General features: G+C 52.5%; 1 protein-coding gene across 1 annotated transcript; it reads right to left on the bottom strand.

The window, feature by feature from the left end:
* Nucleotides 1–977: 977 nt before the first annotated feature.
* On the bottom strand, nt 978–27,860 carry CLSTN3 (calsyntenin 3). The gene is made up of 18 exons (XM_044228114.1): nt 27,500–27,860; nt 24,969–25,091; nt 24,330–24,525; nt 22,515–22,723; nt 22,090–22,239; nt 21,672–21,857; nt 20,962–21,243; nt 20,043–20,155; nt 17,344–17,506; nt 16,690–16,746; nt 15,838–15,995; nt 15,553–15,701; nt 10,634–10,860; nt 10,161–10,331; nt 9,223–9,368; nt 8,864–8,999; nt 2,158–2,360; nt 978–1,931 (listed from the first exon to the last, which is right to left on the bottom strand). The coding sequence occupies exons 1-18, from the start codon at nt 27,561–27,563 to the stop codon at nt 1,791–1,793; spliced, it is 2,874 nt and encodes a 957-aa protein (XP_044084049.1). The 5' UTR covers nt 27,564–27,860; the 3' UTR covers nt 978–1,790.
* Between the last annotated feature and the right edge of the window lie 133 nt (nt 27,861–27,993).

Consider the following 27,993-nt stretch of genomic DNA (forward strand, 5'->3'; position numbering starts at 1 on the left):
AAGAAGTAGGATTTGAGACAGCAGCAGCAGTAGAGGAAAGAGAAAGAAAGACACATCTGAGAGATTTTAAGGGGTAAAATTGACAGGGTCTAGTCACATTTAGACAGGAGGTTGAGGGAGAGGGAGGAATAAAGATGGACTCCCAGGCTTCCCGCTTCCCTGGTACTCTGCAAAAGGGGAAAGGGATGGGCGACAGGGAGTAAGGAGAATGGAAACAGGGAAAAGAGTGGCTTTGAAGCACCAGCTGCCTAGGTGGAGACAACAATGTGTAGTTGCACAGGGAAAGGGTTTGGAAGGGAGACACACAGGTTGGAGGCATCAACACACAGCTGGTGGAGGAAGCCATAGGTAAGGTCAGGGCACCTGGCAGGGGTCAGACCAGGCCTGGATGGAGCCTGGGCTGGGCCAGTGAGCTCCATCTCCACCCAAACTATGTTCCTGAGAAGCATAGAGAATCGCTGTTGCTTGAAGTTCCTCATGGGACAGGAAGGAATTAAGATGTGGATCCCTGGTATTTCCTGGGACAGGGAAGGGACCAGAAGGATGCTCCCAATACAGTTCCCTCTTCTGAAACGAGCCCATCTTGTTCCTGTTCCCCACTACCTGGGAACATGAACCAGAGCCTGTTCTCTTATACAGATAGTAGGGTCACCTGCCCTCTCGCCCTGGGCTCCTGGGCTACAAGCTACAGGCAGAACCTCCAAACGATGGGGAGGCACTGACCGTGTCTCCCCTGAAGCCCAGGCTTCTGGGGCATTCCCTGACTTGTCTATGCTTTTCTAGAGGTTGCTGGAGGAAGAAGGCAGTAGGGCCAATCGTGTCACATCCCAGTATCCTGGATTCTGGAGATTTACCTAGGGGGTGCTCTGATACCCTGTCCCCTCACCTTGGCCCTGCTCAGAAACCCGAGCAGGCCCTGGGACCGGAGAGCCTGCCACCTACGCAGCACCCACACAGGATGAGGCAGGAGGCAGCTCGAAGGGCTTTTTCTGGTTGTTTTATTTGAAAACCCTAGGGTGTATCCCCTCCCTCACCACACCCATCTCCCTACCCCCACCCCAGGACATGACGATGCCACGCACACACACACAAGGCTGTGAGCTGCACACGGAACACAGGGGCTGCACTCACAGCAACATGAAAAAATATACATTATATATAATACCTGGGCCCCCCCTACCACTCTCCCTCCGCCATCCCCACAACCTGGCCATGGCCGGGTCACATAGGAAGGGGCAGGGGCTGTAGGACCTCAGGCAAGGGGAAGAGAGGAAAGAGGACAGAGAAGGAAGGAGAGTGGGCGAGATGAAGCAGCAGGGGTCCCCAGAGTGACGTGGAAAGACAGAGAGAGGAGGGAACAGAAGAGAAGCCATAAAGGCCCAGCTGAGGGAGCCCCAGGGAAGGAAGGCCTCCATGGACAGGAGAGTAGGGAAGGGTTCCCTTCGATCCCACCCCTGGCCACTAATGACGTCCCCAGCCCCCCATACAGAGCATGGTTGGTAGGGGACAGACAGAGACCTGGGCAAGCTAGGGCGTCGCTGTCTTAGGGGCAGAGAAGGCAGCCAGAGTCTTCCGGGAAACAGGAGCCCAGAGGTACAGGAGGGAGGTGGGCTGGGGGCACAAGGGGAGGCAGATCCCAGTGGCGCCACTGGGATTTGGGGATTAAAGGACGACTCATTCTGAAGAGCTCTCTCCCTCTTGGTCTCTTCTCTCAGAATGTCCTTGTTTCTTTTCTGGTGGTGTCTCTGTCTCACCGGGGCAGAATTCTCTGTTCGGGGAGGGGTGCAGCCTTAGTAGCGGTGTGGAGGGGTCTCAATGATGCGTCTCTCATTGCTGCTGGGGGAGTCCGCCGCCTCTGAGTCACTGCTGTCCTCGTCCTCCTGCTGGCCACCGGCAGCCCCCGCCACACAGGCCTGCCGATTCTGGTAGGACTAAACAAGGTGGGAGCAGAGAGCACGGAGCTCAGGGGTCTGCACATAGCCCAGAGCCTCTCCTGCAAGGATCGCACTCCCTCGGGCCCTCTACCCCACCCCCTCTACACCTTCCTCCTTCTCACCCAGGGCAGCTCAGCCTGGAGCTTTCTGCCCAGGGCCTGGCCATGCAGATGCTCCAGCCACATCCTGACTGTGGACTTGCCCACTTCCCAGTGCCACTCACCTCCATGGGGTTCACAATAATGGTGAGCGCTGAGTCATCCCAGAAGAGGTCAGGGTCCTTGGGGTCGCTGGAGGCCTCTGGAGGCCCGCCGGCCCCGGAGACACGGCGGTGGAGGGAGTGGATGCGCACCAGGCCCAAGACGACCATGAGCACCAGGAAGCCCACACACACCACGATGATGAGAGTCGCCGCGCTAGGGACCACTGCAGGGAAAGCATGCGGTGAGGGCACAGGCTGGGCGCACCTGCAGGGACTTGGTGCAGCAGGGAGTGGGCGATGGTGGGGTGGGGGGGCACCCGGGGGAAGAGGGAGTCCTAGAGTAAGAGAAGACAGGAAACCTGATGGCCCAGAAGGGAGGAATCCCCTGTGCAAGCTGGAGGAGAAATAGAGCCCTACTGAGAAGAGCAGGAGATAGGGAGGAGAGGGGGTCAAAGAGCTGCTGGGGTCAGAGGGACAGAGACAGAGGGAGGGAGGTGTCCAAAGCAGGACACAGGCCAAGGGAGGAGAGCTGCCGGCCCAATGCTCTCATGAGCCGCCCTATTCTCAGCAGACAGAGGGCAAGGATTGGAGCCTACCCAGGTCATTCTGCCTGTGCCTTCCCCAGGGGCCACTCAGACACTCAGCTTAGAGAAGAGGTACCTGGTGCCCAGTGGGGGAAGGAGAGGGGCAGCCACACATGCCCAGTGGTGCAAGAGGAGAGAAAGTCCTTCTGCATCATAAGAGGAGAAGCAGCACCCCAGGCTGAGGGACAGGTCCCAGGGGCAAAGAGCAGCCCCTTCACTTACCCACCTGGACTGAGCTCATTCCTGCTCTGTGACACCTCTCTTCTTCCTGTGGGCTGAGGGCTCCTGGGCATCTGGGGCTCCTGCTCTTCCCAAATCTCCCCCTGAGGGATACCCACCTCCCCCTGGGCCCTGTCGCGCCTCTGGCCAGGCAGCCTCCCTTTGACGCCTAGGCTCAGGGGAGCACGAACCCTGAAGGGCAGTGAGATGGGGACAGGCGCGTGCACCCGCACGCGGACCTTAGAGCTGATGGCGGCAAAGCAGATGTGGAGGCACAAGCACGCACCCAGGAAGAGCGCGTGGGCCCACAGCTGGGCCAGAGCCGCCACACCCCGCACCTGAGCCAGGACTCCGCCGGCCCATACCCCCGTGCGCACTAGCCACCTGGCAGCCTGCGCGCACAGTGGGAGCAAAGGGATGTGTCTGAGGGTCTCCAGCAGGGCAGAGCAGAGCCATAGGTGCAGCGCCACCGAGGCCCCCACCAGCCGGGCAATCCAGGCCACCCCCTGAAGGCAGGTGTAAACAGTACAGACACGGGCTGTGAGCGCTACAGAGTTAGCAGCCGAGAGCACGGCCCTGACCCCCTCCCGCACACACACGAGCAGCACCCGGACCGGCAGGACGAGGCCCGGCAGGAGAGCCCACAGCCCCTCAGTCAGCCTGTGAAGGTGGCGAGCCCCCACACGTGTCCCCAGGCGGAGGGCCCGCATGGGCTGCTGAGTCACTGCACCCCACATGGTTCTGCTCACCGTTCGTGTGCCCAGAAGCCCAGCCCACCGCAGAGGGCTCCGTGAGGCCCAGAATCTGGACTGTCCCGTGGCTATGGGATGATTACATGTAAGCGTCCCATACACACACGCAGCCAGCAGGTAGATCTCCCGGTCCCAAATTTACCCACAGCCTTTAAGACTCACATGTTGAGAGACAAAGCAGAATGCAAAGCACAGGGCAGAGGAGCCGCGCACACCGGCTGTTGCAAAACCCCTCCTTCCCAGCCACCAGCACCTGCAGACTGCCACGAGCTCCAGGGCCAGCCAGGAGTGTGGAAAATGTCCCGCCTGAGCAGGCACACCAGCCTCACACCTCCGGGAGGCCACCCTGATGGCCCTCTGCCAAGCTGGTCCCCATTCTGACCCGACCCATAATTCACTTGGGGCCACTTGCCAATGAGAGCCAATCCTGCTAAACAGGGCAGGCAGGCTCCCTAGGTACTGGCTCTAGGGCAGAGATGGCCAGCTCAGCATTTCTCAACTGCCTAGGGATGGGGTAAGAGGGAAGAAGGGGACAGGGTGCTTCTTCTGGCCATCTGCAGGAAATGGGAGACCTGGGAGGCCAGGTCTCCACATCAATGGGCAAGATCCAGGAGCAGTAATCCTGCCAAGAGATGGCCCCTGTGGCTAAGCCCAGGCTCCAGAAGGAGCAGAGAATGCTCCCCCGACTCAGAGAGAAGGCCATCGCAGGCAAAGTTGCTCTAGGCGCCCAATGATGACAAGCCAAAGTTTCTGGTTTGTGCCTTAATCAAATGCATTTGTTCTTCTGAGCCCAAAGCCTGGTGAAGAAAACGACAAGTTGATTGCCAGGAATAAGAAATGGCCCCGTGAAAGACAAAATGCAGACCCTGTGTCTGCGGGCAAACAAGTAGAGCTAATTAATTTTAAATGAGCCTGGAAGCCAGCAAGATGGCAGGATTTTTAAATTAGCGACAGACAAAAATCAAGAGTTTATAAAAAGTACAATCAACCTTCCTTGCTGCCTTAGATCCAAGCAGTTAATTCTGGCCTTGAATGACCCACACAGCCAGCAGGAAAAGCTGTTTTATCAAACAGCCCTTGCGAAATTTCTGGTTTCAGTTGGTTGTTAGGACACTGTTGAAAGCCCTGTCCACAGCCCCGCTTGGTGCCCTCTTTCTGAAGATCCTTGGTAGAAACTTCTCTCTGCTCTCAGTCCCAGAACTTCCCTTGAGATACTGGTCGGCTTATATCATATGACTTTCATAACTGCTCAGGCTTCCTTTTGCTTAAGCTCAGAGACCAAATCCTGGCCCACTCTAGCAACCACATACATCTCAGGGTATGTATTTTGTGAACGGACTGCACTACCCCCGGCACCTTATTCTTCTTTCAGAACTGTCCTTAGTTCACTCCCTAGTTCATTTTGTATACTTCCCTTATTTCCTTTTTTTTTTTTTTTTTTAATGTAGGCCCCATGTCCAGCATGGAGCCCGACGTGGGGTTTGAACTCACAACCCTGAGATCAAGACCTGAACTGAGATCAAGAGTTGGACACTTAACTGACTAAGCCACCCAAGCGTCCCTACACTTACCCTACTTCGTTGCATGTCTTCCTGCAAAGCTTCAGATACTTGTAGGAAACAAAGCAGGGAAACAGTTCCCAAACTTGCTGCACATTGGAATGACCTAGGGATTTTTAAAACCCACTGATGCCTCGCTCCCGCCTCCAATCTGATTTAACTAGTATGGGGCGTAAAGTAACCTAGGCACCAAGCACTTTTACAGCTCCCCGGCCGATCTGATGTGTATCAAAATCCAGGAAAACTAGATAAATATTGTCTTCATCATCTGGCCTCACCCTTCGGAGACAACCTTATTCTCCCTAACCTTGAACACCCCAAGCCTGCTGCCTGCCCCCAGTTCTCAAATTCTCATTCTCTCTCTTGCCCAGCCAAAATCCCTTCTACCCTTCAGGGTCCAAACTTATACTCTACCTACCCCCAAAACCTTCCCAGACTGGCCCAATTCACGCCGATTTTAGGAGCTTCGGAGAAATGAACCCCCATCCCACTGGAAGGCTCTACTATGTCTCCTTTGGTTTCTCCCTGGCTAGTGCAACTGGAAATGGCAAAGCCATGACTCCGTAACCCCACACTTGCAGCTGGAAGGGTTCAGGGACAATCAGGAGGTGAGGACAATCACGGGAAGGAACACCGTGAAGAGTCAGAGAAGGTGTATGGAACGGGTACACTCAGATGTCTGTCACCAATGGCTTTAGGTGAGCTATGAACTCGGCATCCTACTCAGACCAAAATAAGGGGAAAAGCAAAAGCAAGCGGCCTCTCTCAATTGAAATCTCAGAAGGAAGTGTGGTTGGCTTAGACATCAGCTCAGAAGAGCGGAGAGGAAAGCTGGGTTTCACTCACACCCTGGAGCACCCCAAGGCAGCTTCAGGGGATGAGGGGTGAGAAACACGGCCTGCCAGGCCAGCCAGTGTGGGGCAGCTGGTCGCTCAGGGCACAAAGTTCTGCGGTGGTTACGAAGGAGTCCCTCCTTGCAGAAAACGAGGATTGAGAACCTCAGCCAGCCAGCAGCCATGCCAGTCCTTATCCACTCTGAGCCTAACCGGAGTAGCAGGACCCAACCCAGACGAGGCTGAGCGGGAAAATTCCCAAGGAAAAGAACTGCAGAAAGAGCTAGGGGATCATAATGGGGGAGAGAGGGGGAGAAGCTGGCCCCAAGGGTCTTTTTAACAAAAATGGGTTTAGCTTGCTCACAGGTCTCTAAAGATTGTGTGAAGTTTCTAGGAACCTTTGCAACTTGGTTATGCATCAAGCTCCCTCTTCAACCCTGCTTCCCTTCTCCCTCCACCCCTACCTCCGATTGTTTTGTTATAGTGAGTAAGAACACTTAGAGAGGCCCCTGCAGTTGTTTGCAGAAAGAGCAAGGAGAAGGGAGCCAGTCCCAGGGAAAGGGACCACAAGAGACTCTAGTGGTGGCCATCACTTAAGGGAGAATCAAGACAGAATCCCTGGGGGTACAAGGGAGTTAGCCTCAGTCAAAAAAGCCCTAGGAAGACCTTGGAGCTCCTCCAAATTAGATTAAACTATAAAGTAATGAGAAAAGAAGGGAAGAAGGGAAGGAAGGGAGGAAGGAAGGAAAAAAGGAGGAAGGAGGGAAGGGAAGGAAAGGGAAGGGCAGGGAAAGAAAGGAAGAAAGAAGAAGGGAGGGAGGGAGAAAGGGGAAAGGAGAAGGCAAGGGAAAAGTAAAGAGAAGAGAAGAGAGAAAAAAAGAAAAGGAAAGGAAAAGGAAAAAGCAAGAAAGCATCAAACATAACCGGAAAAAATATGGAAGTCAATGGTTGGTACACAGGCTCAGGATTCCTCCTGCCTGGATCTGAATCCTGGCTCTTAACACTGTCTAGTTGTGTGATCTTGGATAAAGTGCTTAACCTCTCTGGGCTTCCATTCCATTTCCTTTTTATTATTATTATTATTTATTTATTTGATAGAGAAGGAGATCACAAGCAGAAAGACAAGCAGAGAAAGAGGGGGAAGCAGGCTCCCTGCTGCGCTGAGAGCCAGATGCAGGGTTTGATCCCAGGACCCAGAGATCATGACCTGAGCCAAAAGCAGAGGCTTAACCCATTGAGCCATCCAGATGCCCTCCCTTGACTTTTTTAAAGGGGATATCTCTAGTACTTATTTCATTTGTTGTTTGTGAGGACTAAAGTTAATGTGTGTAAAAGTCCGTGATCGTGGCACCTAGTACACATCAATGTGCTCACTATTCTTACTAAATGTATTGCTATGAGCTCTGTAACTTTCAAAGTCATGTTTGGTGATCATGGACTTCTTCCAAGGAAATATTTTCAGAATTCCTTAGGGAATTGCCTTCAGAGTACATGATACACCTTTTGACTTTCTTCAGAAGTGACAAATCTGGGCCCTCTGAGAGTAGGTTGTATGCTTAGAAACTTCAAATGACATCCAGAGCAACTCTGACAAAAGTGTCTGATGAAACTGGGTAAAACGGAAACAGGTCAAAAGCAAAGTGTATCTAAGAAGAAATAAAAATAAATGCAGCGGCACCTGGGTGGCTCAGTAGGTTAAGCCTCTGCCTTCGGCTCAGGTCACGATCTCAGGGTCCTGGGATCGAGCCCCACATCGGGCTCTCTGCTCAGTGGGGAGCCTGTTTCCTCCTCTCTCTCCATCTACCTCTCTGCCTACTTGTGATCTCTCTCTCTGTGTCAAATAAATAAATAAAATCTTTAAAAAATAAATAAAATAAATGCATCACATAAATTGGCTTTGAAAGCAATTCTAATAGGGATTCCAAAAATCATTTTCAACATCATCAGAATCATTTTGCAGCTTTTAATAATGTGGAAGAAAATCATTCTATATTAGGTGTAAGTACCAGGTTATAAAATAGTTTGATCTCACCTTTGTAAAAAGAAAAAAAAAATAGGGAAAAAAACTGGAACATTAATAATGACTTCTTATCTGCGATGGAATTATGGCTGATTTTTCATCTTTATCCTTGTAGTTTCCAGTTTGTCTACAATTAAGCAACTCTTAAATTGGTAATTAAACTTTGCCTCACTGGTAAAGGATGACAGTCAGGAAACAAGATTGTTTGGAAGGGCAGCTGTCCATATAGATTTAGTGCTTTGCTGAGCCGCACACTTTGGTTTAGAAAGACTCGTGACTTTCCAGATAGCACATAATAATACACGTTAATAGCACCAATCTTCTCCTTGAGGATAGAAACTGTATCCAGCATATAATTCTTTTATGTTCCTAATAGCACTTTAAGACCATGCTAGTACACAGTAGGTGCTTCATAAATACTTGATAGCTTCACTACAGAAGGTCCCTAGGTGCAAGGCTACTTTGACATTGCTGGGGGGAGGCAGCAGGAACAACAAAGGCACCTAAACCGCACACCGACTTTATGGTTCTGGGCATGAGAGGACGCCCCCCTCCGAACCCTGCCACGAATGACGCAGGCTCATTGTCTCCCTGGTGGAAAGTTAGCAGACCACGGAGTGGTCAGTAAAGTCAGGCAGCACAGGGAACAGAACCGTAGCTCCGCTGGCCTCCTCTCCTCCCAGTGGTGGAGAAGATGCCTGAGCCCAGCCCATTCCCCATCACCACCCCACCCTGCCTGGCCAGGCTCGGGCTTACATACTGGAGTTTCGATGGGAGCTGGCCAAGCTATGTCCGGCCATCTCAGGGGGAGGCTGGTGACCACGGTGCAGGAACTGCTGGGAGCTGAGCATGTGGCTGGGGTGTGCCACTCGGTTCATGCTGTGCAGGACGTTGACCTGGGGAGGGAGAGCTCAGTGGGCACCCGCTTCTCTGCTCGCCCCACTCCACTTTCTGGAGCCCATTGCTAAGCCTGCCCCACAACATCTCCTTCTCCGCCACTGCCGGGGGGCTCCTTCATGCTTCGAGGCCCACTCCCATCCCACCGCCTCTGGGCCTCAGTCCACGACACCCAGGCTCCTCCTCGACAGCAGAGCAGAGGGAAGGAGACTCTCTCAATACCTCCACGATGAATTCGTTGCTGGAGTAACGACCATTCATTTCTGAGCAAGACAGCCGGAATTTCCTGGCGTAGAGGGCAGCTCCGTGTCTTAGCCGGTAATGAGCCTGCCTCAGGATCTCTTCGTACACGGTGATGCTCTCCACCCCTGCGGGAGAAGGAAGCAGCTCAGGGCAGGACCCGCTCCCTCAGACCAGCTGACAGCACACACAGCCGCAGCATGGGTCCATCCTATCTCCTCCGCAAGGGTATGACTTGAGTTCTCCCAAGAGATGTCCCCCTCTGTCCCCACCCCGGCTCTGCCTGACTAGGATAGTCCTGCCCTGCTCTTCTCCAAAAGCTCTGAGGCTTCTGGGTAGGGCAGAAGAGACGGCAATAAGGACACCCTGCAAGACAGAGGGAAGAGGCAAGCAGGAGGCAAACGGAGAGAGTAGAAAATACAGAAGTCCTCGGCAAGGCTCTGGAAGGGGATGGAAATGGGAGGGAACCAGTTATGACCATCTTCTCCCATCCTCCCTTAGGGGGAGTCCTGCAGAGAGGAACAAGTCATTGCTACTACTCACGAAGATGTGAGCACGTGAGTTAAAGCTCTGGTGTGCGCAAGAGATCAGAGAGGTGGAAGACATAAAGAAGGTAGCTAGGACTGAACTGCTGGAGGATTGGAAGCTCATCAGGGAAGACTGAGCCACAGGAGAGGGAAACCAGGAAAAGAGGGGAGCCAAGGTGTGGAGAGAAGCAGGGAAAGAGAATCACGTGGGAGCCCAAACCCCAGCATACCAGTACCTCCAGGGGCAGTCTGGAAGCCAGAGGAGCTTCCAAGTTGGAAGGGTGCAAGATAGCACTTGGCCATGTCCCTAGGCCTGGAAGAAGGACCCTCTGGACTTGATCATGGGGAAGGGCACCCACAGAAAAAGAAGACAAGCTCTCAGTCCCCACTGACCAGCAATGGTGAGGTAGGCGGACGTGTTGGTGAGCTCCAGCCCTCGCTGCTGCAAGGATGCCATGTCCAGGAGCAGGCTTTCCCGCTCAGGGTCTAGGTCATCCCCCACCAGGGAAATCTCACAGCCATCCAGGTTGTGCACGATCTCATCTGACATGCGTGTGTCTGTTACTGGATGGGAGAGAGTCAGCATATAAGTCACAGCCAAAGGGCCCACCTCGTGGCCATTCTTCCTCCCCTTCCAGGCTCAGCCCCCGAGAGCAGTCAGCATCATGTTCAAAAATGCCATTACCCCCCTCTTCCTCACACCCACAGGTCTCTTCCTGGCTCCCTGTCCTCGAGTAAATGGTTCTCGGCAAGCAAAATGCAGGATGAAGTCATTCACATTTTCTAGCCCCAGATTTTCTCCCTCCCTCTGGTTCCAGACATGGGCCACTTCTCGGGATGACATCATTCCCTGGAGTCATCCTTACCTGTGCCCTGCCAACTCTCATCCTTTTTGGCCTCCACCTGGTGAGAAATGGAGCAAGTGATTTGAAGATCGGGGAACAGAGGGATCCCCTCAGGTCCCTCAAAGTCCACAGCCGGGCGGGCAAAATGAGCAGTGCCACTTAGCAAGATCTGGGGGGCGTCAGGCTGAAGAACCACCACATAGCCCTCCACTTCAGGGATGGAGACACAGGATTCCTCACTGAAGCACCTGTATGACAAGAGGGGAGAGAGGCAGCTTGTGACCCCAACACCTCATCCCCTATGATCCATATTCTGTTTCAATCCTTCTGGGCCTCCATCTCTACAACAGAGTCCCCCATGTCAGGGAGAGTGAGGGAAGAGAGAGAGACAGTGTCTATGCAGCAGCATCACTAGCCCTCCATAGCAGAGCAGGAGGGAGGATAGCCTTCCTGGGAGGATGCCACTGCGGGGAAGGGTCAGGGACAGATCAGGCAACCCCGACCTGCAGGGAAGAGCCCATCATCAATGCCCTCACCCAAGATTACGGAACATCTATCACTCTTCATTCTACAAGCTGAACCTACAAAAATGTTTACACATACACAGTGCTTTACTCAGGAGAATAAAATTAAAACCTGTGTTCAGTAAAATATGTGGCAGATACATGTCCAGAAATATTCAACAGGGGCACCTGGGTGGCTCAGTAGTTTAAGCATCTGCCTTCAGCTCAAGTCATGGTCCCAGAGTCCTGGGATCAAGCCCCACGTTGGGCTCCCTGCTTGGCGGGGAGTCTGCTTCTCCCTCTACCCCTCACCCCGCTCGTGATCATGCGTGCTCTTGCTCTCTCTCTCAAATAAAATAAATAAAAATTTTTAAAGAAATACTCAATAACAAAAATGGAGGGGAGGGATATGGTGAGGGAGCATCTCCAAGGATGTCCTCCTCCCCTTGGTGTGCCTTCTATCCATTCTTCAATATCAGAGAAACCTACTCTGGTAGGTGAGCTAATGTGACAATCTTGGACCAGCTTCCATGGTCCCATGAAGAAGCCTCACTGACCTCGGTGCCAGGAGAGACTTCCTAAAGTACTCGGCCAGGCCAACCAACCCACAGGACAGCTCCTCGGGAAGGTGTTCCCAGGGTCACCTCTAGCCCCCTGCTTTGCCAATCAGTAAGAATAACACCACACATTCTCATCACACTCACTGGTTTCTGAAGCATTTCTACACATTATTTCATTCACCTCACTGCAACACGGTGGACTCAGGGTAAGAAACCAGAGAAGATCGAACATCTTGGCCACACGAGAAATACGTGTCAGAGCCAAGGCTTAAACCTACTCTTCTTATTCCAAGGTCACACTCCTTTCACTGAACCACAGCCCACTATTTGGGGTCTGGGTTTGCACCAAGCTTGTTTATAAAGAAGCACCCCTTGAACAAGCAGCCTTCACAAGGGAGCTGGTAACTCGAAGTAGGACCAATGGTCCGTATGCTTGTGCGAAGTGAGGGAGTGCTAATGAGCGTGCCTGGCTCAACCACGGGAGCCAAAAGGGGAAGGGAGAAGGGCAACCCCAGCAGATAGATGAACTCAGAGCCCATGATGTCACCAGTGTCCATAGCCTGCTGAATTCCTGCGCCACAAGGAGTGGGGCCCAAGAATCTGCATGGTCATCCCAAGGGGCCCAGATCAGAGCCTCTTGGAAAACATCAGCTGACCCTGAAAGCTCGGACTCCAACAGACATGCGCACCTCGTAGTGAGCAATCCAAAGGAGACCCAAAGAGCAACAGGGAGCCGGCTCTGACCTGAAGGCACTAAAGATCTGGTCAAGAGCTCAGCCATGGCACACAACCTCAAAGCAATGGCAAACGTCGTCACCTTAGCTAAGGCTAAGGGAAGTGGAACAAACAAAAACCCCTGAGTTTAGGGAAGCAGACGAGATTTCTGGCTAGGACGGCACTGGGGCATTTGGCAAGGGAATGGAGGAAGAGTCAAAAGAAGTAGCAGCTGAGCTGCCTTGGAAGGAGGGTAGGACTTCACCAGGAAGAAGGTAGACCCTCGAGTGGATGGTGAGGAATGTACCAAGGGGAACAGAAGAACATGTGGCAGGAAAGCTGGGGTCAGATGGTTGAGGGCTTTGAGTGCAGTTTCTGAGCACTGGCTGATAGGAAGCCATAGATATCTTCTATATCAGGGAAATAGGAGGATGAAAATTCTCATGTGTGACCACTACTAACCCAGCCTCCGGGGGAAGGTGACCTGAAGTTAGAATACTAGAGATGGGTCAACTCTTGAGGAGTTATGACAATAGGGCAGGTGAGAGACAATCAGAGCCAGGGCTGAGGTCTTAACAGCAGGAATGGGAAAAAAGGAGAAAGATTCCCCGACACCCAGCACAGGCAGCATCAGGGTGACCTGGCCAACTGATGGGGTGTGGAGGACAGACAGGGAGAAGTCCGAGATGACTCAGAGGTCTCCAGCCTGAGTGATTGCAAAGGCGGAGACACCATCACAGAAATAGAGAATTTAGGGAGAGGGCCTAGTTTGGGTATCAGAGGTCATTATTCCACTTTCAGCTCATCTGCTGGAGGGGCTGGCAGAACCTGTAGATAGAGGTTATAGCATGATATAGGCAGAGAGTCAAGGGCTAAGGGAAAAGGACAAAGTTAGACAAAAAGATGTGGTAGCCATTTATTCAGGGGTTAATGTCACAAACTAGATGGGTTTTCCAAGAAAGAGAGGATAAAGAACCTTAGGGAAAATCTGCATTGACCAAACAGTTGCAAATATCCAGCTCTAAATGGACAGAGATCCAAGAACTGAACTCTAGAACCCAGGGAAGCCACACGGACTAGGGGGAGGCTACGTATCAGAGAAAGGGAGGTAGTGTTAGGCCCCTGCCTCTCCCTCTTTCACAGGAGCATGAACACACACACACAGACACACAGACACACACACACACATCCCTCTATTTTCTCCAATGACCTCAAAGAAGTATTAGGCTAGCACTAACCCCATGGTAGCCTCATAAATGCAAAAATGTGAGCTCTCTTTCTCGACCTCCTACAGAAAACAAGGCCCCTTCCCTCTACTCAAAGACCAAAGTCAGGTTCCCAGCCCTTGGATAAGCCTCTCCCCGGGGCACGCACGAAAGAGGTAGGAGGAATTCAGATGAGTCCACAAACACAAGAGGATGTCAGCCCTTCCCACTGCAGGACCCTCCCCTTGCAGAGCCCCAGCCTGAGCCAGAGGACAGTGCCCTGCCTTCCGACAGGGCTCCTGAGTCTAGCAAAGAGTATGAGCCAAATGCTTGATCTCTGGTGAGTTAAACCTTATATAACCACGTGACTGCCCTTGAACAACTAGAGTTCCAGCTGGAGCATGGAGGGGTGGGGGGCGGTGGGGAGAGAACACTCAGCTCTGGTCTATGCCCTCGTGACTCCACCTACCTGCTGCCTTCAGCTTCACACCGTGACCACACCAAAGGCCTGCAGCACAATTCCCAAAAGCTGCTGCCCCTGCCTTCCAAGAGCTCGAATTGTGAGACTTGATAAGCATGCCCAGTCACTCTGCAGGGCTCAGAGCTCTCTCCTCTCTCAACCCACCCTTCCCAGCACAGGGACAAGCCAGAGATGTTTATCTTCGTATCGCTTATGGAGAAACTGAGGCAGAGCTGGGGAGAAGGGACTGCTTGTTCAGGAATCCTGACTTCTGCACTGTGTAATCCACCTACTAGGTGGCAGTATGTCCTAAAAACTGCCCCACAGGGGCGTGTGGGTGGCTCAGCGGGTTAAAGTCTCTGCCTTGGGCTCAGGTCATGATCCCAGGCTCCTGGGATCAGGCCCACCATCAGGGCTCTCTGCTCAGCGGGGAGCCTGCTTCCCCCTGCCCCCCGCCCCGCCTGCCTCTTTGCCTACTTGTGATCTCTGTTGAATAAATAAATAATATCTTTAAAAAAAAAAAAAAACTGCCCCACAAACATTTGGGGTTGTGGGGGGGGGGGTGAAAATGCTTGCATATAATCACCCCCATTGGTGGAATAGGCGCTCTGCCAGGTGTTGGATCTGGATTGTATCATTTAGCTCTGGTAACAATTCTGTGACTTAGATTCTATTGCCATCCCTGCTTTATAGCATTTGCTCAATGTGAATAGACTCTATGTCCATAACTATTATGCCTTCATTATCTCTCAATCTGTATTTTAAACCCCTACTATACTTAAACTGCAAATAATGTACAATTTTTATTTTAAAGAATTAAAATTATTTACTTAGATTTCAAAAGTCGGCAAACTTTCTGTGAAGGGCCAGACAGTAAATATTTTTGGCATTTGGAGCTGTACGAACTTTGTCCCAATTACTCAGCTCTGCCAACTTAGTGTGAAATAATATGCAAATGAATGAGGATGGCTGTATTCTAATAAAACTTTATTTACAAAATCAGGCCGTAGGCCAGATTTGGCCCCAGGGCCATAGGTTACCAACACCCAGATTTAGATCATCTTATTTGACCTTGCAAGAACTTGATGAATCAAGACTAAAATAGGTGAAACAGCCCTAGCTATTTGCTCAAGTTCATCCAGGCAATTAGTATTGAGTCAGAATTAATGTCAGATCTCCCAGCTCCCAATCCAGAACCCTGTCTGTCCCACTTTATATATCAGCACAGAAGCATAGGGAAAATTAAAACCCCAAAGTCCCGGAAGGGTGGTTGGCGGAAGGAGTAATGAATCCGTTGTTTAACTCTGAGTGTAGTCCAGGCTCTTCCACAAATATCTCTATGTCAACTGAGCAGGTAGGTCCCTTGAACCTAGGGGCCCCAATCTCCCCATCCATACAGTGAGGGAGGGGTATCTAGCCCCGGGGGACCTCGAAGGCCAAGGAGTTCGGACACTGTCTGACTCTGCTCTGAGATTTGCCCTCCCCACCCAACACTCACTTGACCGCAGTGGTGAGGCGCAGGGGCCTGACGCCGGGCGTGGCAAAGCGCAGAGTGTTCATGTAAGCCACGTGTTGCAGGGCATGGTTGAAGGTCTCCACATCATCCCCCTCCAGGGTGAGCAGGGACTGCGAGGGGTTCACGTGGACCTGGGCCCCAGACACAGACAGCTGAGAGCAGGACCGGGCGGGCCGTGGGAGAGGAAGGGCGCAGAGGAGGAGAGGTGGGCAGGGCTCGGGGGCTGGGGGCATGCCTGGAAGGCAGGGCTAGAGGAAGGGGCTATACCTTCATGCCTTTGCCCAGGCTCTCGAAATCCCTATAGTCCAGCCCCTCCCGGCATGCATAGAGGCACTCGATGACCTCGCGGCTCTCCAGGCGGCCTGAGCGCACGCTGAAACCAGCCAGGTAGCCGTGGAAGTAGTGGTGGATCGGCAAGGGGTCTCCTAGGGCAGGAACACAGGGGCGGACGGGAGGTGAGAGTGGGTGAGGGGAGAGGTGGCTGGAGCAGGAAAGGGGGCAGAGAGGAAGGGCAGAAGGCTGGAGGAAGAGCATGAGAAGAAGAAATATGGAAATGAAAAGAAGAGACCAGGAAGTGAGGCTGGGAAACCGGAGAAAGGAAGACGGAGAGGAGAGGAGAAGGAGAAGGGTGAAAAACAGAAGCCACAGAAATGAGAAAAGCTCCCAGGAGAGGCAGAAAGAGAAGGACAGGAGTGGAACCAAAAGGAGGAAAGAGGAGCCAGTGGAGGAAAAGGCAGAGAAGGTGAGAGGGCGTGGTCATAGGGCATGCAAGAGCACCCAGGGGGACGTGTGGAGCTTCACAGTTGCCCAGATCTCCCTGCCTGGGACCTCCTCCTGCCTCCCACAGTCTGATACACTATGTGGAAAGCCAGCAAGAGAACTCCTCCACTTCCTTCTGTGGGCAGGAAGGGACACCCAGGATGCCACCAAGCTCCATCTGGCCTTACCTCGCCAAGGGAGCCCTGCCTTGCAGTAGTTGGTGCAGGCCCTGCCCCCTGGAGGCCTGGGCAGTAGTAACTATGAGGCTGACTGGGATTTAGGGTTGGGATGGAATTAGAAGCACAGCACAGAAAGTTAAGGTGAGAACTCTCTGGTCTCCAGTTCTTAATCACAGAGTACCTTGTGTGGTGTCTGTACTGTTGTCTCCTCCCTTTTCCTTCTCTTTGTTCTTTTCCTCTGGAGGAAAAACAAAGTGGCAATGAGTTTAGGGTTGTGGGGACAGATTGGCAGTGAGGAAGACGAGGTCTTCCCTGCTCTGTCCCCGTCTGCATAGGACTGGCAACCTGTCCACCGATGTTACACCTAATCCCTCCCGCCTCCACTAGAGACCAACCCCCAAGTGTGTTGCTGAGAAAAAACGAGGTCTCTGGTAAGACACACACACACACACACACACGCACACATGCTCCCATAAGGGAAAAAAAAAAAAAGAATGAAAGAAATAATTTAAGGAAAACTGGTGACTCTCTTAATTATTACTGACCTCCAGCAAGGGAATGTACCGCAGAAGTCATCCCTTTGATGAAACAACATGGGCACTGCCCAAAGTTACACAAACAGAGATTCCAGTGCTGCCTGAGGTGATGACTAGTTGAATAGGTTACAGATTGGAGAGAGGGGATTCAGGGGGTCTGTGGTCTCCTCCCCTGGAGATCTCTCTGAATCATCCTGCCCAACTACAAGTCAAGCTGCCCTTGCTCCTTCACCAATAATTCTAAGCCATTAGAGGCTCCAACCGTCAGTGTCTTCACTGAGAAGCTCGAGGGGACTTACCAGTCCAGCAGGCCCCAATCATGAGAGCGGGTTCTCTTCGGGGTGGGTGGATGAGACCATTGTCATGGATGAGGGCAGGGTCAAATGAGATGCCATCAGCATAAAGTGTGACTGTGGGGAACTCCAGGTTCAAAGCATAGTGGTGCCACTCATCATCACAGACCTAGGGGGAGGGCAGCACAAGGGCAAGAACCCCTCAGTTACTTTATCTTCAGGGAACCAATACAAGGTACTGCCCCTTCTCCTGGGAGACAGGGTAGAGTCCCTCACATTCCCCGCTCTATCAGCAAGGCTTACTAGTGAATTGCTGCCTAGCCAGTTCCAGAAATAACATCCCTACCCAAAATCTATCAGCACCAACCAAGTAAGTATCTAAAATTCCATTCTTCAGGCAGATCTCTAACGTTATAAACATTCCTAAGAGGAGGACCACACTATTTTGTGAATAAATTTTTCCCCAAAAATGTATGTATGTATGCATGCATGCACTGGAAGGTCTAGAGAAGCTTGTAACCCAACAGTAAAACAAAGAGGCTCCCCTTGGAAGTTTCTCCTAAGGTCAGTCAAGATGAAGGAATCAGGGGTAGAGAGTTCTCTGCCTTATCAGCCTCTAAGTGCTGGAATGTCTTAAGATTCAACCTAGACTCTTCTCCCTTTTCTTTCTACATGCTCTTCCTAGGAGTTACTAGGAAGTAACTGTTTCCCATGGGCTCAGATACCATAGTTATACTGATCATTCCAGAATCTACATCTCCAGCCCAGAGCTCTCCTGTGAATGCCCGGCTTTCCACTTGATGTCTCACAGGTCTCTCAGATTTAACACGTGCAAGATGGAAGTCCACACCCTTTCCCAGTCCCCTCACTCCTCCCTGAGACAGCATAAACACTCCACAGTCCATCTAGTTTCTCAAATGGATGACCTGCAGGATAGCTTTGATCCTTCTCTTTCTCTTGCCTTCCACACCCAATCCATCAGCGGCACTGTTGATCCTAGGTCCAAACAGAGCTAAAAGCTCTAAATTTCTGTGCAGTTCTCTACACTGTCACACATCAGTCAAGTCCTCAACCTTTATGTGGCCACAGCCTTATCTGGATCCTTCCACTTTTATGTCTCTTCAATACATTCCTCCCATAGTTGCCAAGGGTACCATCTTAAAATGTAAATCTGATCAGATCACCTCCCTGCTTCAGACCCTTCAAAAGGCTTCCTGCCTCTCATAGGACAATATCTAAACAAACCCCCGCTGTCAAAGTCCACTGTACAACCTGATCACTGCTCATCTCTCCAACCTCATGTCCAGTCTTTCCCCTTTGTTCACTGTATTCTAACCCCAGTGGCCTTCTTGCTATGTGTAACATGCTGAGTGCTTTCCTGCCTCAGGGCCTTTGCATCAGTTCTTCTGCCTGCCTAAAGCACTTTCTTCTCACCCATTTCTCATCCTTTAGAGCAAAACTTAAATTTCACCTCAATCAGGTCTTCCCTGAACATCTGATCTAAGGTAAATTCCCCTCTCTTTGCCTTTCCCCCATTCTCTACTTCAGTCCCCTGCTTTCAGAAAGTCCCTTTCTTTCAGAAAATGTATTACAATTTACCATTTGTATATGACTTCTTACTTTTCAAAAATCTACCTCTCCAACTAAAATGTAAGCTCAAAGAAGGCAAAGATTTTGTTCTATCTCATACTCCATTGTATCCCCAGAACGAAGCAGAATGATAGAGCCTTAATCGATATTTAACAAATATTTGTTGAATAAATAAGGAAAGAGAAAAGAGAAGCAGAGTCATGTTACTAATATTAGCAACAAGGGGGAAAGATCAAGGAGCAGCAAATGACGGACTGTCTCTTTCAAAGAGTGCCACAGAAAGCGAAAGCCTTTGTAGACAGCCCTCAATTATCCAATTTGTGGATTTTCTAGACCCTTCCTTTCCTCTTCTCTTTCTCCCACTTCCTGCCTTCTTTCAGCTATTTGCTTACTCGGTGCTCCACTGGGGCTTACAAGAAAAAAAGGAGATGGGAACTCAAATTAGTTCCACTGTTTCTCATGGTCAGCTTAGAGAATGAATAAAGCACAGATGGCAACTGTCAGCTGAAGAGAGGATTTTACACATTTTTTGCCTGTTTTTATTTATCCTTCATAATCGCAGAGAATAGTAATGAAGATTAACATTCCTTCTGACTTATAAGGTCTATCACATCTTTAATCCTGCAACAATCCTGCAACAACAATTTCTACTATTCCCATTTCATAGGCCAAGAAACTGAGATGTAGACATACCAAGGAAGATTTCATGGCTAGCGAGTTACCCTGGCCAGACTCAAACCCAATCTGCATACCCCAGAATTACTTACTTTCTGGCTTACAACATGCTCACTGCTTGAGAGTCAGGGATATGTATTGTGAAGGTTCTAGGTAAGAAAGGGATGAAATAAAACAAGGGAGAAAAGATGTTTGGTTGGGTATGGTGTTAGTAGTAATGTGTTCCCAATTTCCTTTTAATCCCGAGTGCTTTCTGCAGGAGACAAGCCTTGGAAAAGGAGAACAAGAGAACCTGGGGGTAGAATGGTCAGGAACTGAAAATGCAGTATGAAGAGAGCACAGGGCAACCCAGAAAATGCCAACCCCTGCCCCAGGACCCTCCTTCCCTGGAAGTAAGATACACCCACCCAGCCCTCCCAGGAACCTGGCACTGGCCTCACCTGCTCCAGCTTCCAGAGGAACTTGACTGGGCGGGCACTCTCAAGCAGAGGCCAATAGAGGAAGGCAATTCTACAGCCATGGACGGTCAGTGAGTAGTGAGAGAAGCCATCCTCTGAGGGGAGAGGACAGAGACAGGGTCAAACACAGGGCCTGAGGCAAGAACAGTTTCAAAGCCCCAGAGGGAGAGGACACACGATTCTCATCACTCTCTCAGGGGCTCTCCCTCCTGTATTCCCTGAAATCTTCTCTCTTTCTACCCCCTCTGACACACACACACAGAGTCCAATCCAATGGATCACTAGGGCTTCTCAAGCATTCTGACTGGCCGAGGTGGAACACTGGCCAGCCTGCTCCCACCCAGATTTCTATAGGTCCTTTGGTTGATGCAAACTCCGTCTGTGACAACCCTTTTCAGGTCAAGAGAAGTGAGCTTAGAGAAGGAGCAGAAATAAAAGGTCAGGACAAGATGGAGCCGAGAGGGACTGACTGTGCCACTGCAGTTGAGGGAAGAGGGAAACGTGGAGATGGAGCCAACTAGCCCTTCTAAGAGGAGGACAGGATGGTGGTGGGAGCGAAAGAATGGGATACACCACTATCCAAGCTTTTCCATTGCAGTGGACGGGCTCAATGGGAGTAGACTAGGGGACAGCCTACCACATGGTGGGGTGCAGGGAGACTCAGTGATTGCAGGTGAGAAGGGCAGCAAGTAGTTCCATGGCGCTTGGAGAGCAGTAGGGTCTCAACCAGTTACGCAGGCAGTAAGCCACCCAATATCAGGGATCGTCAAGCCTAGCACTGCCAAGTTGCAGAGGAAGAGAGAGGATGTGACCTGTCCATAGCCACAAACTGGGCAGTGACAGAGGCAGGATAAGAAGCCAGTTTCCTCACTCTCAGACCAGTGCCCTGGGGAAGGCTCACCATTCTGGACAGTGTTACACACGATGGTTTCCTCTTCCTTCTTGCCCTTGTTGGGAGTGACACCATGTTTCATCCAAAAGGACAGAGTAAAATGGTCACTGAGGCTGTCCTGGGGTCCAGAGCCTAGCCCAGCCGTGCCACCCAGGGGCACCTGCACAGCTTGGGTGCCATTGAACCAGTAGATAAGACTGCTGTCCTGGCTGTAGTGTACCGAGAGTCCCGCCGTCCAGTTCGCATTGGGGCCAGGCATGGGCAGCAGATCTACCTCCCCAGGGGCAGCACCTGCAGAAGCCCCAGAAGGCACAAGTGTCAGAGCTGAGAGGCAGCAAATGGAGAGACAGAAAGCAGCCAGGGCAACAGGGACTGAAGGAGAGAGAGAACCCCAGCTAGTTCCATGGCCTCTTCTGGCCTTTCAAAGACCCCAGAAGGTGGACCCCTCTTCTAGGAATGGCTCTCCAATTCATTCTGCACCTCTTCCTCTCTCCCTACCATTGCTCCACAAGGGACCTGGTGATGGTCTTGTGCTAGAATCACACGTCTTTGCAAACGACATACTGATTTGCTTTGGAGGCCACAGAGTTAACCATATGCTATAACCTCTGCAGGTAGCTACCCCTGCGGGTGGGCAAGGGAAGGAGTGAGGCAAGAGTCTTAGGAAGGAGGCAGAGGAGGGTCAGGGAGAGGTCTTGAAAGGGGGAGGGCACACCCACCACAGAGTTTCCGCAGGGCCCGCTCTGAGTAGTTGTCTCGGTCACAGCCCTTGGCCACATGGCTGGTCTGTAGCTCTATGGTCGCCTGAATATTCCAGAGAGGTTCATCACAGGTCTCCAGGCGGATGCCAGGGAACAAAGCCAAGCTCCCTGCCCCTGGTGCATATTCAATCCTTTTGTTCCAGCCTGCATAGGGGAAAGTGAGAGGGAAGTGGTGGAGAGAGAGGCGAGGAAGGCAGCCCCTCTTATCCATTCTGCCCTTGTCGTGTCCCCTGACGCTCTTGGATAGACAGCTGCAAGCCTGCCCTAAATATCTCTCCCCTGGCTCCTAAGCTAGCCCTCTGACTGTCGAAAGGACAAGAAGGGAGACCGAAGGGAAGAGGATTCACAAGGAGAGCCACAGAGCGGAGCTCCTCACCTTGCCAGCTTGGTTTACAGGTAGGCTTCACCTGGATTTCCACCTCGGCATCATCTGCTGCCCGCTTCTTCCCGCAGTCATAAGCCGTCACCGTGAACTTGTAGAGCCTCTCGCCACTGTACTGCAGCTTCTCCGTGTTCTCAATGTTTCCTGGGATGGGTGTGAGGGGAAGACAAAGAGGGTAAGGAACACTAGAGGAAAGCCTAGGGAGGCAAGGTGAGGGTTCATGAGTCAACTGGGCAGCGGGTGAATTAGGCAGCAGGAAGCTGGGAAGGGGGTGTCTGGGGGGAAAAGGACTCTACACTGGGAAAGAGGTTCTGGAATGAGGATCTGAGGGGCACAAGTGGAGAGCTCAGTGCCAGGGCGTTCTGATGGATGTGGGGTGTACCAGGCAGGGCGGCTGGGGCGGCAGGGGATGGACTCACCATCATTGTCGATGAGGAAGGGGGTGTTGGGGGTGAGGATCTCATAGTAGCAGATCTGGCTGTACTGAGGGGAGCAGTCGCCATCAATGGCTTCCACCCTCAGGATGCGGTCATAAAGCTTCCCCTCGGTTACGGCAGCCCGGTACAGCCGCTCCACAAACACGGGGGCAAACTCATTGACATCGTTGACCCGCACATGCACCGTTGCCCTGCAGGTACCAGAGCAGGTGGAGGGACAGGGAAGAGTCAGCCAGCCTCGAAATGCGAAGAGAGGCACAAGTAGGAATGCAGACTGGAGTCAGAGCTGGCAGGAACCAGTGTGCCCTGAGCCTAGGGCCACGGGCATGCCCATCCCACCCCCCAGGACTACAGGCCCCATGAGGGAAGGGGTGATTGATGTAAGGGGTAAGGAAGGGGACACCAGGGAACACCAGCAGCTGACTTGGAGGACTCCTGTACAGAATGCTATAGGTTGGATGCCAAGACACAGGATAAAACAGAATTTTATATCCAGTTGGTTTTTCCTCCACATAATCAAATCCAATGGGATGATCAAGGAAGACACAGAATAAAAGCCAAGTTAAGACCAACCAGGGTATGGGGTGCCTGGCTGGCTTAGTCAGGGGAGTACCCACTCTTGGCCTCAGGGTTGTGAGTTCAAGCCCCCATGGGGAGTAGAAATTCCTTAAAAATAAAAATCCTTATGCGGCACCTGGATGGCGCCATCAATTGAGTGGCTCAGGTCCTGATCTCAGGGTCCTGAGATCGAGCCCCACACTGGGTGTCCCACTCAGCATGGAGTCTGCCTGAGTTTCTCTCTCCCTCTCCCTCTGCCCCTCCCAGCCGCGTGCTGTGTGCACCCATGCTCTCTCTCTCTCAATAAATAAATCAATCCTTAAAAATATTAATTAATTAAAATAAAATCTTTAAGACAACCAGGAAAAGGGAAGTGGTATTTACATAAAACCCATACATCATCTGATATGAGCGCAAGAGGAGTGCTGCCCTCTGTGTCTCCGCGTGCAATGTGCACGTCCAGTGTGCCTCCCCGCAACCTGGGCCCCGTGCGGCGAGCAGCCCTCTGCCCTTCATGCTGAGCCCTGCCCCTTGCCGAGATCTAGGTGCCCAGGTCTCAGAGGCAGGGTCCTTATCTCCAAATGGGAAACTGAATCCCAAGAAGCCCTTTATCACCAATGCCTCTTAGCGGCCCAGGAACCCTGACTACCAATCTTTCTCCCATTCTCAGATGAGAAGTTAGCCGGGCACAGTCATAGGATTCTCAGGCCCCAGCTTCATTCATGCCGGAGCCCTCTCCTGCCCACCCTCGCCTAGCGCTATGCATGAGTTTCCCATGCGTGTGAGTATATGGTGGGGCAGGTGGAAGGAATCAGGATGTGGGCCGAGGTGCTTCTCGTCCTTCTCCTTACCCTCCTCATCATCATACCTCCCATGTGCTGAGCCTTTCTCATGTATCAGCGCTGTTACACGCTTTTTACATAAACCATCTCCTTTACCCTTCACAGCAACTAGGGAAATAGGAATCATCATGTTCCCCATTTTACAGAGAAGTAAAAGCAGATCCAGAAGAGCTAAGTAAGTCGCCCAAGGTCTTAAGAGGCAGAACCAGAATTAGATCCCATGAGTCTACTACATGTTTCTGTCACCTTGAGTGAGGGCTCCTGGAGGACATGGCCCCTGTCCCTGGCCCGGTGAACAGACAGGGGTATCAATGAGAGCATGGGCAGAGGACAGTGAGGGGCTTGGGAGAAGAGAGGGGGGCCCAGCAGCAGGGAGCAGGAGACAGGGCTTCCTCACTTGTGGGACTTCTTGGTGTTGGCCCCGTCTGGGCCCTCGCCGCAGTCATAGGCCTGGATGGTGAAGGTGTGCTCCTTCTGGGCCTCACAGTCCACTGGCTCCTTGGCCCGGATCAGTCCTTCTCCAGTTGCTTTGTCCAGAATCACAGCCTCAAAGGGCACCCCGGACCCATGGAGCCGGAAGCCACAGATCTCACCTGGCCCAGGGTGGGGAGGGAAGATGAGGCTCTTTCTCCTTCGCCACTTCCAGAATCTTCTTCCCAGCCTCAACCTCCCTGCACTGGTTTTGGCTTCACCTCTCCCTCCAAACCCCAGCCCTTCTCTGGTACTTGTGAAAGTGTTAATCATCAGACATACAGCTCCAACACCAGCTTCCCCCAAGCTGCAACCTCTCAGAGCTACTGGGTCTGATATCTGACAAAATCTTAGTGTGCTTAACCCCTGCCTTCCCACCTCCTTCTCTCTGGCTCCCTTTACTCAGCCACCATCCTTAAGCCTACTGCTACCACTTTGCCAAGGCCTCTTCCCCGCTTCCACTGCTCTCCCTCCAGGGACTTCCTTCCCTTTCCTACCTTGCCCTCTGCCTTCCCAACCATTTTTCTCTGCCCTACCCGCCTTGCCATCCCCCAACCCCAATCACCTGCATAGCGCAAGGGGGCATCCTTGTCCAAGGCAAAGAGTGGTGGGTTCAACAGGACCGTGTTGTCATTCTCCATGACGATGCCTTGGTATTCTGCCTCGATCCATGGCTTGTGCTTGTTGGCTGACTCCCACCCAGGAGGAGGACAGAAAGCACCTGTGAGCTGACCCTCCACTCCCACGCAAGCCAGACACACTTACACCTGTGAGCTGACCCTCCACCCCCACGCAACTCAGACACACTCCAGCATCATCACCCTTTCCACCCGCTGCAGAAGCACCTGCAGAAGGAAGGGCTGAGGACAAGAAATCAGCATTAAAGGAGTCAGAGTGTCTGTGAGAGACAGGTATGTGTCTGTGGCAGGATAGGTAGTTTCCGTGGCAACGGCCTGCCCTGGGGGAGGTGGGGGACCACTATCTCCCCTGGGAAACGTGGTCAGAGGGTGGAGAATTTTCTTTAGGGATTTCAAGTGCTACAGAGTGGAGACTAGAGATTCAGGGAGAGGTGGTGAGCCATCAGAAGGCCCCGGGAACAGGAAGGCAGAGATTAAGGGCAGAGTTGTGATTAGAAAAAGATCTAGACGTTTCCTGAGATCGTGAGTGTTTACGCTCTCCATGGCCACCATCATCCCATTTCAGTCCTGATCCCTCCACTCTGCACTTCTCCCAACCAAGCCCCAACCTAAGTCCATTCAACCTAAGAGAAGGGAAAATATAGGACAGAAGGAGGGGGACAGAGAGGGGCAGGGATGAAGCAAGGGAATCAATGCCAAATCACTGGACCCAGCACAGCCGACATCCTAAGGGATTATTGAGCTGGCCTAGAAACAGGACAGATCCCCTCCCCGCTTTTCATCCCTACACACAAGGGAGCACACTCACAGCCAGCACAACTCTGTGTCCCCCCCCCAACCCCACACTCTTTGAACCCCACTTCCTATACAGACTCATGACTTCATTTTACTTCTTGCCTACCCCACCCCTCTTCCCTTCAACCACCAGCCAACCAGGAGGGATGTGGGACCCACTCAGCCTCTAGATTTCCCCATCTTCTGCCACTCTCAGCTTGCTCAATTATGTCTCCTCCTCCCCAGGACCCAACTCCCACTAGCCTGGTGAGGGGCTACAGGGAGGGCACAGTGTGTTCCCTTCCCCTCTAATCCCCGCCAACCCAACTGCCACTGCTTGCTCTATCTAACCCCACCATGCCAACCACCAGGCTCCCAAAGCACATTCGTGATGGTCTATCCGTGGAACATGGGTGGAGGAAGACATATCATCAGAGGGAAACTGAGTCACAAAAAGGAAACATGCCCAGTATGTGGCGGTGAATAAAAAAGGCTGATTTCCACTCTTTCCTCCAACCACACCATAGAAAAGACTTCTGGTACCGGAATGCCTGCCCTTTTCTTACAGATGACCACCAAAACCCCCTTGTCTAATGGCAGAGGAGAAAGCCACAAGATGGTGCTCAGAAAGCAAGCAGAGGAAGTGGCAGGAGGCTAAGAAGCTGAGCTGAGGTCAGAGACTGAGGCGAGGAACCTCAAGATGAAAGGCCTGCAGAGCAGCAAGGCCCGTGCTGGGCACCCTTCCCCACGTCTCGCCCCCAGGTCTCCCTGCTCCTCTTGTCTGGGCCACAGACTCTCCTGGTGTTCATTTCCTTCACGCACTCCTGGCTCCCTGCCCTTCCTTCTTTGACTTTCCCTTCCCCCTCTCCTCACCTGTTCTTCTTGCCTCCCCTTTCAGTCTTCTTTTTTTTGCCTCCACCTTTACTCTCTTCACCCTCCGTCTCACCGCCTCCCACGCCCCATCTCCCTCGTCCTTCTCAGCTTTCCCTCTCACCACTCATTAAGCGCCCCCACACACACCCACTTCTGCCCTTACCTGCCTTTCTCCACCTACCTGAGCCCTCTTCCCCCAACCCCTCTCTCCCTGCCCTCCTCCCCCTTCGTCCCTCTGATGGCCTCACCCAGCTGAATTTCTCTGCTGTCTGCCAGAGAGGGCAGCTCTGGTAACCCTCAGCCCAGCTGTATGCAGGGTACGGATCCGGAGCAACACGCCAAAACATACGTGCTCCGAATTGCTGAGCTGCAAGGAACTGTTTCTCCCCAGGATGGGATGGAGATGAACCAGATGGATCTGTCACACACCCTGAGTGCGGGCACACCCCAGTGAACACGGAGAACCATCCAGAGATGTGTCTCACCCTTCGGGGCAAGTCCTTCTGACCTGAGATATCTCCCACAGGCAGAAATTGGAGGAGGGGGAGACGGAGACCCCAGGATGGAAATGAGGACCAAATGGGAGCCAGAGAAACACATGGGGGAGAAACAGCCCAGAGAGGAGGATGTGGAGAAGCGGGTGTGAGGGAGAGAAGGGGCAGCTCTCAGAAAACGGAAGGGAAGGGGAATGGTCCGAAGAACCCAACACCTGTCATTTGCCAGAGAGCTCTACAGCCCCTGCTCACCCCTACCCCCACATGGCTCTGCCGGATACCCCTCTTTCAGTGCCCCCTTCCCCCACCTCACTCACCTTTGTTACAGGAGCTGGAGGGGAGCAAGGAGGCCAGCAAGAGGGGCAACAGCAAGAGGGTCATGGTGTGGTGTGGGCAGGGCAGGGCAGGGCCAGGCGATCGCTCGCCCCCAGGAGCCTGCAGCCGGCTGATTCCACCTTGGGGGAGGGATGCAGAGGCTCTCCAAGGAGGGGAGGGAAGACAGCGGGCCGCAGGGCAGGGACAGAAAAGAGCCTGCAGCCCACACTAGTCCATAGAGAAGACCTAGACAGACCCCAACCTGTGTGGCTGAGGTGGGGGACTTGCAGAGGCTTCCCGTTTGCTCTCGAGCCGGGCGTCCTCACTCTCTCCCTCATTCCCACCCCATCCCCGCTACTGCAGGATGACGTCAGCACGGCCAGGCGAGGACTGATGGGGCCGCTGGCCAATCGGGTGGCTGGGGGGGGCCAGGTGCTGCAGGGGGGGAGGCAACCAATGGGACTGGGGAGCAGGGGCGGGAGACTGTGGTAGGGCT

The sequence above is a fragment of the Neovison vison genome, chromosome 12 (genome assembly GCF_020171115.1).
Source record: "Neovison vison isolate M4711 chromosome 12, ASM_NN_V1, whole genome shotgun sequence".
In the NCBI taxonomy this organism is placed as follows: Eukaryota; Metazoa; Chordata; class Mammalia; order Carnivora; family Mustelidae; genus Neogale; species Neogale vison.

Excerpts from the sequence above, each read along its gene's own strand:
- CLSTN3 (XM_044228114.1), bottom strand. The coding sequence starts at position 27,563 with ATGACCCTCTTGCTGTTGCCCCTCTTGCTGGCCTCCTTGCTCCCCTCC. Across the intron at positions 24,526-24,968 it reads TGCCCCCTTGCGCTATGCAG|GTGAGATCTGTGGCTTCCGG; the intron begins GTGATTGGGGTT and ends ACCCTGGGCCAG. Across the intron at positions 22,240-22,514 it reads CTTCCTCATCGACAATGATG|GAAACATTGAGAACACGGAG; the intron begins GTGAGTCCATCC and ends CACCCATCCCAG.